This window comes from Mustelus asterias, unplaced genomic scaffold (assembly GCF_964213995.1).
Source record: "Mustelus asterias unplaced genomic scaffold, sMusAst1.hap1.1 HAP1_SCAFFOLD_1567, whole genome shotgun sequence".
Lineage (NCBI taxonomy): Eukaryota > Metazoa > Chordata > Chondrichthyes > Carcharhiniformes > Triakidae > Mustelus > Mustelus asterias.
The window spans coordinates 51,738-66,589 of record NW_027591512.1 but is presented as its reverse complement, the minus strand read 5'-3'; the positions used below and the strand labels follow the sequence as shown (position 1 = coordinate 66,589).

Here is a 14,852-nt window from a genome sequence, read left to right as displayed (position 1 = left end):
GCAGAATGAGGGAGGCGGGAGGGGAAAGGGATGGGGTGGTTGATGGGATGGGAGAAGGATGGGGATGATGACAGGGCAACAGGGTGGAAGAGGGTTAATGGGGGAAGGAAGGGGAATGGGGGAGATTGACGGGAAGAGGGGGATGGGGAGGATGACGGGAGGGATGCAGGAGGTTGGCAAGGTGGGTGAGTGATGGGAGAGGTTGCCGAGGGGGAGGTGGGGTGGGGTGGGGGGGGGGGGGGGGGTGGGGCGGTGGTGGGGGAGAGGGGGGAAGGTTTGAGGAGACAGCAAGATGAAAATTCAGACATTCCAGTACCATATCGAACTCAAACAAGTCATCAAAAGTCTTGACAGAATCATAGTGAGTGAACCCACAGAGCTTTATATATCAGAGAGCACACCGTATGACCCAACCAACTCCATGTGCACTTGTGTTACCTGTATGTTGTATGATGCAGTTACCCGTGAGATGTAGTTACCTGCGTGTCGCAGTTACCTGCGTGTCGCAGTTACCTGCGTGTCGCAGTTACCTGCGTGTCGCAGTTACCTGCGTGTCGCAGTTACCTGCGTGTCGCAGTTACCTGCGTGTCGCAGTTACCTGCGTGTCGCAGTTACCTGCGTGTCGCAGTTACCTGCATGTCGTGTATTGAACAGTTACCTGCGTGTCGCGTGTTGAAGTTACCTGCGTGTCGTGTGTTGAACAGTTACCTGCGTGTCACGTGAACAGTTACCTGCGTGTCGCGTGTTGAACAGTTACCTGCGTGTCGCGTGTTGAACAGTTACCTGCGTGTCGCGTGTCAAACAGTTACCTGTGTGTTGTATGTTAAACAGTTACCTGCGTGTTGCATGTTGAACAGTTACCTGCATGTTGAACAGTTACCTGCGTGTCGCGTGTTGAACAGTTACCTGCATGTTGTATGTTGAACAGTTACCTGCGTGTTGTATGATGACCAGTTACCTGCGTGTCACATGTCAAACAGTTACCTGTGTTTTGTATGTTGAACAGTTACCTGCGTGTCGCGTGTCAAACAGTTACCTGTGTGTTGTATGTTGAACAGTTACCTGCGTGTCGCGTGTTGAACAGTTACCTGTGTTGTATGTTGAACAGTTACCTGTGTGTTGCGTGTTGAACAGTTACCTGTGTGTCGCGAGTTGAACAGTTACCTGCATGTTGTATGTTGAACAGTTACCTGCGTGTTGTATGTTGAACAGTTACCTGCGTGTTGAACAGTTACCTGCATGTTGTATGTTGAACAGTTACCTGCATGTTGCGTGTTGAACAGTTACCTGTGTGTCGCGTGTCAAACAGTTACCTGTGTGTTGTATGTTAAACAGTTACCTGCGTGTTGCATGTTGAACAGTTACCTGCATGTTGAACAGTTACCTGCGTGTCGCGTGTTGAACAGTTACCTGCATGTTGTATGTTGAACAGTTACCTGCGTGTTGTATGATGACCAGTTACCTGCGTGTCACATGTCAAACAGTTACCTGTGTTTTGTATGTTGAACAGTTACCTGCGTGTCGCGTGTCAAACAGTTACCTGTGTGTTGTATGTTGAACAGTTACCTGCGTGTCGCGTGTTGAACAGTTACCTGTGTTGTATGTTGAACAGTTACCTGTGTGTTGCGTGTTGAACAGTTACCTGTGTGTCGCGAGTTGAACAGTTACCTGCATGTTGTATGTTGAACAGTTACCTGCGTGTTGTATGTTGAACAGTTACCTGCGTGTTGAACAGTTACCTGCATGTTGTATGTTGAACAGTTACCTGCATGTTGCGTGTTGAACAGTTACCTGTGTGTCGCGTGTTGAACAGTTACCTGCGTGTTGTATGTTGAACAGTTACCTGCGTGTTGTATGTTGAACAGTTACCAGCGTGTTGCATGTTGAACAGTTACCTGCGTGTTGCATGTTGAAGTTACCTGCGTGTTGCATGTTGAACAGTTACCTGCGTGTTGTATGTTGAACAGTTACCTGCGTGTTGTGTGTTGAACAGTTACCTGCGTGTTGTGTGTTGAACAGTGACCTGCGTGTTGTGTGTTGAACAGTTACCTGAGTGTCACGTGTTGAACAGTTACCTGCGTGTCGCGTGTTGAACAGTTACCTGCATGTTGTATGTTGAACAGTGACCTGCGTGTCGCGTGTTGAACAGTTACCTGCGTGTCGCGTGTCAAACAGTTACCTGTGTGTTGTATGTTAAACAGTTACCTGCGTGTTGCGTGTTGAACAGTTACCTGTGTGTCGCGAGTTGAACAGTTACCTGCATGTTGTATGTTGAACAGTTACCTGCGTGTTGTATGTTGAACAGTTACCTGCGTGTTGCGTGTTGAACAGTTACCTACATGTTGTATGTTGAACAGTTACCTGCGTGTTGCGTGTTGAACAGTTACCTACATGTTGTATGTTGAACAGTTACCTGTGTTGTATGTTGAACAGTTACCTGTGTGTTGCGTGTTGAACAGTTACCTGTGTGTCGCGAGTTGAACAGTTACCTGCATGTTGTATGTTGAACAGTTACCTGCGTGTTGTATGTTGAACAGTTACCTGTGTGTTGCGTGTTGAACAGTTACCTACATGTTGTATGTTGAACAGTTACCTGTGTGTTGCGTGTTGAACAGTTACCTGTGTGTCGCGTGTTGAACAGTTACCTGCATGTTGTATGTTGAACAGTTACCTGCGTGTTGTATGTTGAACAGTTACCAGCGTGTTGCATGTTGAACAGTTACCAGCGTGTTGCATGTTGAACAGTTACCAGCGTGTTGCATGTTGAACAGTTACCTGCGTGTTGTATGTTGAACAGTTACCTGCGTGTTGTGTGTTGAACAGTTACCTGCGTGTTGTGTGTTGAACAGTTACCTCCTGCGTGTTGTATGTTGAAGTTACCTGCGTGTTGCGTGTTGAACAGTGACCTGCGTGTTGTATGTTGAACAGTTACCTGCGTGTTGTATGTTGAACAGTTACCTGCGTGTTGTATGTTGAACTGTTACCTGCATGTTGCGTGTTGAACAGTTACCTGCGTGTTGTATGTTGAACTGTTACCTGCGTGTTGTATGTTGAACAGTTACCTGCGTGTTGCGTGAACAGTTACCTGCGTGTTGTATGTTGAACAGTTACCTGCATGTTGTATGTTGAAGTTACCTGCGTGTTGTATGTTGAACAGTTACCTGCGTGTTGTGTGTTGAACGGTTACCTCCTGCGTGTTGTATGTTGAACAGTGACCTGCGTGTTGCGTGTTGAACAGTGACCTGCGTGTTGTATGTTGAACAGTGACCTGCGTGTTGTATGTTGAACAGTGACCTGCGTGTTGTATGTTGAACAGTTACCTGCGTGTTGTATGTTGAACAGTTACCTGCGTGTTGTATGTTGAACAGTTCCCTGCGTGTTGCGTGTTGAACAGTTCCCTGCGTGTTGCATGTTGAACAGTTACCTGCGTGTTGTATGTTGAGCAGTGCTGTATGATTCTCTGGAGTTCCTCGTGTACCAGCTCCACACACCTCAAACCGGGTTCCTCCAGACGTTTGATCTGCCTCTTCACCAAGAGTTCGAAGGAAACCTCGGGCACGAAGAGTGCTGGCCGCGGACCCTGGGAGCACAGCAGGGTTAGCACGTTAGCTGCAGGACAGCAAGCTGCCAATTCACACGTAGCCTGGGACCGCTCCCCAATCCTCAGGGTCAGGGAAACTGGTCACAGGCAGTCCGTGCCCTTCCGTGAATAATTCCCAGCATTGTCCACCCCTCCTTCCCTATCCTCGAGCATTCTCATCGCTCCATCTTCCAGCATCAATCCTGTCTGAAATCCGGCTAATCTCACAGAGCCCTGGCTGCTAACACCTTTTACCCATGGAACCCTGTTGCCACTCCACACATCCCTCCCTCCAAGCCCTGCAAGGGGTTCAGTGCTGAATCACGCTGAACTTCTTGATTTAAATTCTTGATTTCGCGAGGAATTAAGGGCTATGGGGAGAGAGCGGGTAAATGGAGTTGAAATCAACCATGATTGAATGGTGGAGTGGACTCGATGGGCCGAATGGCCTTACTTCCGCTCCTATGTCTTATGGACTAACTTTAAGTGGAATATATCACCACCACGTTGTGAATCTTGCTTCATATTCACCGGCTGACACAGCGTCAGTGGGGGAAGTGATAACGAAGTGGAAGCTTGGTGTTACCTGTCTTTCTCGGTCTTTGCTGCTGCACTTTCAGCCCAAACCAACTCAACCTTTTCTGTCTGAAGGAAGCTGCTTCTTTCATGTGATCAGATCAATAACGTGATCCTCCAGAGGCAGACAGAGGGCCAGACACATGCGCACGCACCCAGCCAGACAGAGGCACACGACACAGTCAGCCAGATGCTCGCCCACCTTGCCAAACATGCGTCCACAGGCCTCCCCTCACACTTGCCCCCCCCCCTCCCCATACATTGGCCCCACACCCCTGCACCCTCAGCACCTCCCCCGCAGTACCGTAGCATTGCGGGTGGCGGTGAGAAAAGATTGAAAGGGTGCAGAGGAGATTTACAAGGATGTTGCCTGGATTGAGTGGCATGCCTTATGAGGATAGGCTGAGGGAGCTCGGTCTTTTCTCCTTGGAGAGACGTAGGATGAGAGGAGACCTAATAGAGGTGTATAAGATGGTGAGAGGCATAGATCGGGTGGACTCTCAGAGGCTTTTTCCCAGGGTGGAAATGGCTGCTACCAGAGGACACAGGTTTAAGGTGCTGGGGGGGGGGGGGTACAGGGGAAATGTTAGGGGGAAGTTTTTCACACAGGGGGTGGTGGGCGAGTGGAATCGGCTGCCGTCAGTGGTGGTGGAGGCAAACTCAATAGGGTCTTTTAAGAGACTCCTGGATGAGTACATGGGACTTAATAGGATGGAGGGTTATAGGTAGGCCTAGAAGGTAGGGATATGTTCGGCACAACTTGTGGGGCCGAAGGGCCTGTTTTGTGCTGTAGTTTTTCTATGTTTCTCCCCCGCAGTACCGTAGCGTTGCGGATGGCGGTGAGAACATCGAGAGTTGTCAATCCTGTCAGAGGGTCGATGGATTCCAGAGTGCGTCCAAATGTCTCGTGAAAGATGTAACAGATCCGGGCTCCTCCACACCTGGAGCGAGAGACACAAATCAGGAACACAGCCTTCATCCCTACAGTGTGAGAGCAACAGAGACCCTGCTCCCCATTCCAGCTCCCACACATGATAACACTTTACCCTCTCAGCGTATCCTCCGCCCCCTGACCCTGCTCGGTGTAACCTTCACCTCCTGACCCCGCTCGGCATAACCTTCGCCCTCTGACCCCGATCGGCGTAACCTTCACCCCCTGACCCCGATCGGCGTAACCTTCGCCCCCTGACCCCGATCGGCGTAACCTTCGCCCCTGACCCCGATCGGCGTAACCTTCGCCCCCTGACCCCGATCGGCGTAACCTTCGCCCCTGACCCCGATCGGCGTAACCTTCGCCCTCTGACCCCAATCGGTGTAACCTTCTCCCCCTGACCCTGATCGTTGTAACATTTGCCCTCTGACCCCGATCGGTGTAACCTTCGCCCTCTGACCCTAATGGCCGTAACCTTCGCCTTCTGACCCTAATCGCCGTAACCTTCACCCTCTGATCCCGATCGGCGTAACCTTTGCCCTCTGACCCCGATTGGTGTAACCTTCGTCCTCGGACCCCGATCGGTGTAACCTTCGCCCTCTGAGCCCGAGCAGTATAACATTCGCCCGGTGACCCTGATCTGTGTAACCGTCGTCCTCTGACCCTAATCGGTGCAACCTTCGCCCTCTGACCCTGATCGCTGTAACCTTTGCCCTCTGACCCCGATTGCTGTAACCTTCGTCCTCGGACCCCGATCGGTGTAACCTTCGCCCTCTGAGCCCGAGCAGTATAACATTCGCCCGGTGACCCTGATCTGTGTAACCGTCGTCCTCTGACCCTAATCGGTGCAACATTTGCCCTCTGACCCTGATTGCTGTAACCTTCGCCCTCTGACCCCAATTTGCTGTAACCTTCGCCCTCTGACCCCGATCGCCGTAACCTTCGCCCTGACCCCAATCGCTGTAATGTTCGCCCTCTGATGCCGATCGCTGAAACATTTGTCCTTTGACCCCGGGCTGTATAATGTTCGACCCCGCACTCCAGCTTGCGTGACCTTAGCCCCTGACCCTGGTCTACATAATGCTTGACCCTGACCCCGATCGGCGCAATGTTCACCCTCTGACCCCAGTCTGTGTAACGTTCGCCCCTTACCCCGGTCTGTGTAATACTTGCACCCTGACCCTGGTCTGCGTAACATTCGCCCCCTGACCCCGGTCTGGAGTAGCTTGCAAACATCTTGCATTTCATTGCAAGATTTAAATCAGATAATATTTTACCCCAGCCTGTGTAACCTTCGCCCCTTGATATATATATATAGGCACGCACGCACAGCCCACCCTCCCAGGCAGTAGGGCTCACAGTTCAGATGTCTCAATGTTCTTGGCAGTCCCCTCGATGGTGTTGCAGTACTCAGTGGCGAACTTGGTGATGATCTGAAGCAGTGTGGCATTGTGATCCTCGATGGGGTGTCCGTAACTGTTCAGCATGGACTGGTACTGGGATGTCAGGACGTTCACCCTGGTTTTGAGCTCGGGGAGGCAGTCCCGGATGTGATGCATCAGCAATCTACAGAGGAGGAGCCACAGTTAGGCAACTATTGGCAATTTCTGATCCACAGGAGCAACCCTGCATAAGACAAGGTGAAGATCAAAGCCTCAGTTGCTGGTAACTGCACAAGAGTTGGTGCTGATATTAAACACTGCAAAGGATTTGTGTCTTTTTAAAGTTATTTACAGGATATGGGCGGCGTCTGGCATTTATTGCCCATCCCTATTGCCCTTGAACGGAGTGGTTTGCGAGACCATTTTAAGAGTCAACCACATTGCTGTGGCTCTGGAGTCACATGTAGGCCAGACCGGGTAAGGACGGCAGATTTCCTTCCCTAAAAGGACATTGGTGAATCAGATGGGTTTTTCCGACAATCATTAGAGTTTTAATTCCAGATTCTTCACCCAGAGGGTGGTGAATGTGTGGAACTCACTCCCACAGAAAGCAGTTGAGGCCAAAACGTTGTGAGATTCCAAGAAGAAATTAGATATCGCTCTTGGGGCTAAAGGGATCGAGGGATATGGGAGGGAAGGGGGGGATCAGGACATTGAATTCGATGATCAGCCATGATCAAAACGAGAAGATAATCGTACCGCGATGCGCGGGATGTAACACAGCCACCGTTTTAAACTCCATGATGAGTTTTGGGATGTGTAACGGAAGCTCCCTCAGTAAACCAGTCACGTTGCAATTCCGCTCTCCGGGTGGCACCGCGGCACCTCCAGCCGATTGGTCTTTACACAACTGGTGTCCCTGCTCCGTGTGGAAATAAAGCTGCCCAATTCCTTGGGTCTTGGGGAAGAGGGAGCCGGGAGAGGAGGGGGAGCGGCGTACAAGGAGGGCGGGAGGTCTACAAAGAGGGAGGTTCACTCCGAGTCCTCTCACCTGTTCAGTGTTTTAGATAAATATTTGGTTCCATTGCGGTTTGCCAGTGACGGATATTTCTTCTGTAGGAAGGTCTGTTCATCCTGGATTGCATCAGCGATGCTCTTGTTCACATTGATGTCATGTTGACTCCTGCAAGGGAAGCCACAGACAAGGTGAAACACAGCATGCAAAGGCAGGCAAGCACGCCCGCGGGTACACACACGGGCACACAGGCGTGCACGCACACACACACGGGCACGTGCACACAGGCTTGCACACACGCGTGCTCACACGTGCACACACACGCGCACACAGTGTCGATACCTGTTGCTGCAGATTGAACCTTATTTTCACAGGCGTTGCATTGTGGCCACTGGATATTCTAGGGAGGAGGGGGTGAATACTCCAGCAACTAAAACGCCAACAACATTTTACAGTCACTGTTCACTGCAAGGTACCTCAGTGCACATAGAGTCCAAACTAAGGATCCTTCATCACATCTCTCACTACAGGCAGAAGAATAAACAGGTCATTTTTCAAATGGCAGGCAGTGACTATTGAGGTACCGCAGAGACCCGTGCTGGGACCCCAGCTATTCCCTGGATATATGATTTAGAAGAGGGAACTGAATGTATTATCTCCACATTTGCAGATGACACAAAGTTGGGTGGGAGGGTGAGCTGTGAGGAGGATGCAGAGATGCTTCAGTGTGATTTGGACAAGTTGAGTGAATCGGCAAATGCATGGCAGCTGCAGCAGAATGTGGATCAGTGTGCGGTTATCCACTCTGGTAGCAGAAACAGGAAGGCAGATTATTATCTGAATGGTCATAAATTGGGAGAGGGGAGTGTGCAGCGGGACCTGGGTGTCCTCGTGCACCAGTCGCTGAAGGTAAGCGCGCAGGTGCAGCAGGCAGTCAAAAAGGCAAATGGTACGCTGGCCTTCATCGCGAGAGGTTTTGAGTGCAGGAGCGGAGATGCCTTACTGCGATTATGATGTGGAGATGCCGGCGTTGGACTGGGGTAAACACAGTAAGAAGTTCGACAACACCAGGTTAAAGTCCAACAGGTTTATTTGGTAGCAAAAGCCACACAAGCTTTCGGAGCCCCAAGCCCCTTCTTCAGGTGAGTGGGAATTCTGTTCACAAACAGGGCATATAAGGACACAGACTCAATTTACATGAATAATGGTTGGAATGCGGATACTTACAGCTAATCAAGTCTTTAAGATACAAACAACGTGAGTGGAGAGAGCATCAGGACAGGCTAAAAAGATGTGTATTGTCTCCAGACAAGACAGCCAGTGAAACTGTGCAGGTCCAGGCAAGCTGTGGGGTTGATTAGCTGTAAGTATTCGCATTCCAACCATTATTCATGTAAATTGAGTCTGTGTCTTTATATGCTCTGTTTGTGAACAGAATTCCCACTCACCTGAAGTAGGGGCTTGGAGCTCCGAAAGCTTGTGTGGCTTTTGCTACCAAATAAACCTGTTGGACTTTAACCTGGTGTTGTTAAACTTCTTACTGTGTTTACTGCAATTATACAGGGCCTTGGTGAGGCTACAACGGGAGTATTGTGTGCAGTTTCATTCTCCTTATCTGAGGAAGGATGTCCTTGCTATAGCAGGAGTGCAGGAAAGGTTCACCAGGCTGATTCCTGGGATGGCAGGACTGGCGTATGAGAAGAGATTGAGTCGGTTAGGATTATATTCACTGGAGTTTAGAAGAATGAGGGGGAATCTCATAGAAACTTATAAAATTCTAACAGGGTTAGACAGGGTAGATGCAGGGAGGATGTTCCCGATGGTGGGAAAGTCCAGAACCAGGGGTCACAGTCTGAGGATACAGGGTAGACCATTTAGGACAGAGATGAGGAGACATTCTTTTCACTCAGGAAGTGGTGAATGTGAGGAATTCATTACCATAGAAAGTAGTTGAGGCCAAAACACTGAATGTTTAGAAGAAGCAGTTAGAGATAGAACTTGGGGTGAAGGGGATCAGAGGATATGGGGGGAGGGGGGATTAGACTGTTGAGTTGGATGGTCAGTCATGATCATATTGAATGGTGGAGCAGGCTTGAAGGGCCGAATGGCCTCCTCCTGCTCCTATTCGGTGACATTAGATCACCACTAGATCTCCACAGGAACTAAACCTCACCTGTTTACCACTCCGATGATGCCGAGTTTTACAGGAATAACCCGGCCAGTAAGTACATCCATAGCGTCAGTGCCAGCATCCATCAGATCCAGCTTAGTGACAACTGCCAGAGTGCGACGGCCTGTGGAGAGGAGAGAGAGAGAGAGAGGGAGGGAGAGGGTCAGAGAGAGAGGGAGAGGGTCAGAGAGAGAGGGAGACAGTGGGAGAGACAGAGACACAGTGGGAGAGAGAGAGAGGGAGACAGTGGGAGGGAGAGAGACACAGTGGGAGAGAGAGAGAGGGAGACAGTGGGAGGGAGAGAGAGGGAGACAGTGGGAGGGAGAGAGACACAGTGGGAGAGAGAGAGAGGGAGACAGTGGGAGGGAGAGAGACACAGTGGGAGAGAGAGAGAGGGAGACAGTGGGAGGGAGAGAGAGGGAGACAGTGGGAGGGAGAGAGACACAGTGGGAGAGAGAGAAAGGGAGACAGTGGGAGGGAGAGAGAGGGAGACAGTGGGAGGGAGAGAGAGGGAGACAGTGGGAGGGAGAGAGAGGGAGACAGTGGGAGGGAGAGAGAGGGAGACAGTGGGAGAGAGTGAGAGGGAGACAGTGGGAGAGAGAGGGAGACAGTGGGAGGGAGAGAGAGGGAGACAGTGGGAGAGAGTGAGAGGGAGACAGTGGGAGAGAGAGGGAGACAGTGGGAGGGAGAGAGAGCGAGACAGTGGGAGGGAGAGAGAGGGAGACAGTGGGAGAGAGAGAGAGAGGGAGACAGTGGGAGGGAGAGAGAGGGAGACAGTGGGAGGGAGAGAGAGGGAGACAGTGGGAGGGAGACAGTGGGAGGGAGAGAGAGGGAGACAGTGGGAGAGAGAGAGAGGGACACAGTGGGGGAGAGAGAGAGGGAGAGACAGTGGGAGGGAGAGAGACACAGAGGGAGAGAGACACACAGAGACAGTGAGAGACACAGAGGGAGGGAGAGAGACACACAGAGACAGAGAGAGACACAGGGATAAATATGGAGAGTTCGGCGCACAGAGTCGAGCAATGATCCAAACTCCAAGAAGCCAACAACAAAAAAAACCTCAAACCCCAAAACCCCCTGTCCAGCCCCAATCCCCCCCGTCCAGCCCCAATCCCCCGTCCATCCAGCCCCAACCCCCCGCGCGCGCGCGCGCGCACGCACCTACATTTCTCGACACACTAACAGCCTACCATCAGGGTCGACATCACGAGCCAGTTTCAATGCCTCTGACGTGGCCATGTCAGTGTTTGCCGCCGTCACTGCCAGGATTAGAGAGTTGGGGTTACTGATGTACAGCCCCAGCATTTCACGGATCTGATGTTCGATGTCAACAGGCTGGTCTCCGACTGGAACCTGAAACACATCGTAATGTCCCCATCAAACACTCCCAGCACAGGTACAGCACGGGGTTAGATACAGAGTAAAGCTCCCTCTACACTGTCCCCATCAAACACTCCCAGGACAGGTACAGCACGGGGTTAGATACAGAGTAAAGCTCCCTCTACACTGTCCCCATCAAACACTCCCAGGACAGGTACAGCACGGGGTTAGATACAGAGTAAAGCTCCCTCTACACTGTCCCCCATCAAACACTCCCAGGACAGGTACAGCACGGGGTTAGATACAGAGTAAAGCTCCCTCTACACTGTCCCCATCAAACACTCCCAGGACAGGTACAGCACGGGGTTAGATACAGAGTAAAGCTCCCTCTACACTGTCTCCATCAAACACTCCCAGGACAGGTACAGCACGGGGTTAGATACAGAGTAAAGCTCCCTCTACACTGTCCCCATCAAAAACTCCCAGGACAGGGAGAGCACGGGGTTAGATACAGAGTAAAGCTCCCTCTGCACTGTCCACATCAAACACTCCCAGGACAGGTACAGCACGGGGTTAGATACAGAGTAAAGCTCCCTCTACACTGTCCCCATCAAACACTCCCAGGACAGGTACAGCACGGGGTTCGATACAGAGTAAAGCTCCCTCTCCACTGTCCCCCATCAAAAACTCCCAGGACAGGGAGAGCACGGGGTTAGATACAGAGTAAAGGTCCCTCTACACTGTCCCCCATCAAAAACTCCCAGGACAGGGAGAGCACGGGGTTAGATACAGAGTAAAGCTCCCTCTACACTGTCCCCATCAAACACTCCCAGGACAGGTACAGCACGGGGTTAGATACAGAGTAAAGCTCCCTCTACACTGTCCCCCATCAAAAACTCCCAGGACAGGGACAGCACACGGTTAGATACAGAGTAAAGCTCCCTCTACACTGTCCCCCATCAAACACTCCCAGGACAGGTACAACACGGGGTTAAATACAGAGTAAAGATTTCCCTACTGGCATCTGAGTCCAAACACATTTCTATTCCTGCTTTCAGTCTGGGCTGGTTATTCACGAGGATACTCTCTGAACAGGAGCAGCAGTAGACCATTCAGCCCCTCATGCCAGCTTTGCTATTTTATAACATTATGACTGATCAGAATGCGGCCTCTATTGTCATGTATAATCCTTGACTCCCTCCCCAGCCGCCATTGCTCTTGAGGATGGAGGGATCCACAGACTAATGACTCTGAGGCACGGTGGCACCGCAGTTAGCACTGCTGCCTCACAGCGCCAGGGACCCGTCCGGTAGGGTGGCACGGTAGCACAGTGGTTAGCACTGCTGCTTCACAGCTCCAGGGACCTGGGTTCGATTCCCGGCTTGGGTCACTGCCTGTGTGGAGTTTGCACATTCTCCTCGTGTCTGCGTGGGTTTCCTCCGGGTGCTCCGGTTTCCTCCCACACTCCAAAGATGTGCAGGTTAGGTTGATTGGCCATGCTAAAAATTGCCCCCGAGTGTCCTGAGATGCGTAGGTTAGAGGGATTAGTGGGTAAATCTGTAGGGATATGGGGGTAGGGCCTGGGTGGGATTGTGGTCGGTGCAGACTCGATGGGCCGAATGGCCTCTTTCTGTACTGTAGGGATTCTATGATTCTATGATTGTGGCCCCGGGTCACTGTCTGTGTGGAGTCTGTACATTCTCCCCGTGTCTGCGTGGGTTTCCTCTGGGTGCTCCGGTTTCCTCCCACTGTCCGCGTTAGGTGGATTGACCATGCTAAATTGTCCTTTAGTGTCCAAAGATGTGCAGGTTAGGTGTATTGGCCGTGCTAAATTGTCCCTTAGTGTCCAAAGATGTGCAGGTTAGGTGGATTGGCCGTGCTAAATTGTCCCTTAGTGTCCAAAAATGTGCAGGTTAGATGGATTGGCCATGCTAAATTGTCCCTTAGTGTCCAAAGATGTGCAGGTTAGATGGATTGGCCATGCTAAATTGTCCCTTAGTGTCCAAAAATGTGCAGGTTAGGTGGATTGGCCATGCTAAATTGCCCCTTAGTGTCCAAAGATGTGCAGGTTAGATGGATTGGCCATGCTAAATTGTCCCTTAGTGTCCAAAGATGTGCAGGTTAGATGGATTGGCCATGCTAAATTGTCCCTTAGTGTCCAAAGATGTGCAGGTTAGATGGATTGGCCATGCTAAATTGTCCCTTAGTGTCCAAAGATGTGCAGGTTAGATGGATTGGCCATGCTGAATTAGTGTCAGGGGGATTAAGCAGGGTGAATGTGCTGGGATACGGAAATAGGGCCCAGGTGGGATTGTGGTCAGCGCAGACTCGATGGGCCAAATGGCCTCCTTCTGCACTGTCGGATTCTATGAAAATCAGTCGGTCTTAAATGAGAGATCCCTTATTTTGAAACCATGTCCCTTCGTTCTAGTTTGTCCCACACAGGGTAACATTGTCGGGACGTGAAAGGTTAAATTATATATATATATATTCATCAGCTGGACTATTTTATAAAGGCGTTTTTCCCCTGTGCGGTTTAAAGTAGAAAATTGCTGAGCGAACACCACGTCGCCAGCTGAAGATCTTTGGCCGTCGGGACGGGGATTCTGGTCTGGTCCAGCTATCACCGGGCAAAGCAAAACCTTTGCGGGTTGTGATCTCCCATAATGGTGCTAATGGCCGAAGCATTCGCAGTCCGAACGCAGCGATTTTGACCAACAGGACAGCACTTTGGTAACCCGAGAGTTCACAAACAAAAGGAAATCCGCCTCCCATTAAACCTCGAGATTCCAGTCATCCCGTGTCCAACATTGAGGAGCTCTTGTTCCATGGCCTTCCCTCAAGCTGCGCTGAGATATTGGAATTGAATTCCAGTAGTTAGTGTCCGACCTCTCAACGTGAACCGAACTCCAGGCAACAGCCTGCGCTGTCTGCCATCGGGCTGGTGGCAGAAGAGAAACTTCGGACCCTCATCAACCTTTGGAACTGGTGCTTCCCGACTGACTCGCTCTCCGAGCTGTCTGCCATCATGGAAGTCTCGCTCTGGGAGGATGGGGACAGCCTGCAATCAGTCAGACCGCCCTCGGAAGGAACATTCCAGTTGATCCTGGACTCTGGACATGCGTGAAGTCCCTCCTTGTATTTCTATTGTACCCGTGCCCTGAACCTTTTTCCTTATTCCCCATTTATTGGGAGTGTGTGAAAGGGGGTGGATATTGTGAAACACCTCACGTGTGTGTGTGTGTGTGTGCCTGCGCGCGCGTGCCTGCGCGCGCGTGCCTGTGCACGCGTGCCTGTGCGTGTGTGCCTGTGCGTGTGTGTCTGTGCGTCTGACTGTGTGTCTGTCTGTGTGTCTGTCTGAGTATCTGTGTGTGAGAGTATCTGTGTGTGTGTGTGTGAGAGTATCTGTGTGTGTGAGTGTGTGTGTGTGAGAGTATGTGTGTGTGTGTGAGAGTATCTGTGTGTGAGTGTGTGTGTGTGAGAGTATCTGTGTGTGTGAGTATCTGTGTGTGTGTGTGTGAGTATGTGTGTGTGTGTGTGTGTGTGAGTGTGTGTGAGTGTGTGTGTGTGTGTGTGAGTGTGTGTGTGTGAGTATCTGTGTGTGTGTGTGTGTGAGTATGTGTGTGTGTGTGTGTGTGAGTATGTGTGTGTGTGTGAGTGTGTGTGTGTGAGTGAGTATGTGTGTGTGTGTGTGAGTATCTGTGTGTGTGTGTGTGTGAGTATGTGTGTGTGTGTGTGAGTATCTGTGTGTGTGTGAGTATCTGTCTGTGTGTGTGTGTGTGTGTGTATGTGTGTGTGTGTGAGTATGTGTGTGTGTGTATGTGTGTGTGTGAGAGTATCTGTGTGTGTGTGAGTATCTGTGTGTGTGTGTCTGTGTG

The 14,852-nt window shown here is 51.0% G+C and overlaps 1 protein-coding gene across 1 annotated transcript in view; it reads right to left on the bottom strand.

Annotated features, from left to right (window-relative positions):
* LOC144488441 (dynamin-1-like protein) overlaps window positions 1–14,852 on the bottom strand; it is a gene marked incomplete at its 3' end in the record, with an annotated part of 47,253 nt that overhangs the window by 19,319 nt on the left and 13,082 nt on the right. The window contains exons 7-12 of the mRNA XM_078206513.1: window positions 10,845–11,007; window positions 9,658–9,778; window positions 7,521–7,652; window positions 6,447–6,653; window positions 4,977–5,097; window positions 3,425–3,580 (exon numbers count right to left, since the gene is read on the bottom strand). Of these exons, the coding sequence (XP_078062639.1) occupies window positions 3,425–3,580; window positions 4,977–5,097; window positions 6,447–6,653; window positions 7,521–7,652; window positions 9,658–9,778; window positions 10,845–11,007 (900 nt within the window). The remainder of the gene's footprint in view (window positions 1–3,424; window positions 3,581–4,976; window positions 5,098–6,446; window positions 6,654–7,520; window positions 7,653–9,657; window positions 9,779–10,844; window positions 11,008–14,852) is intronic.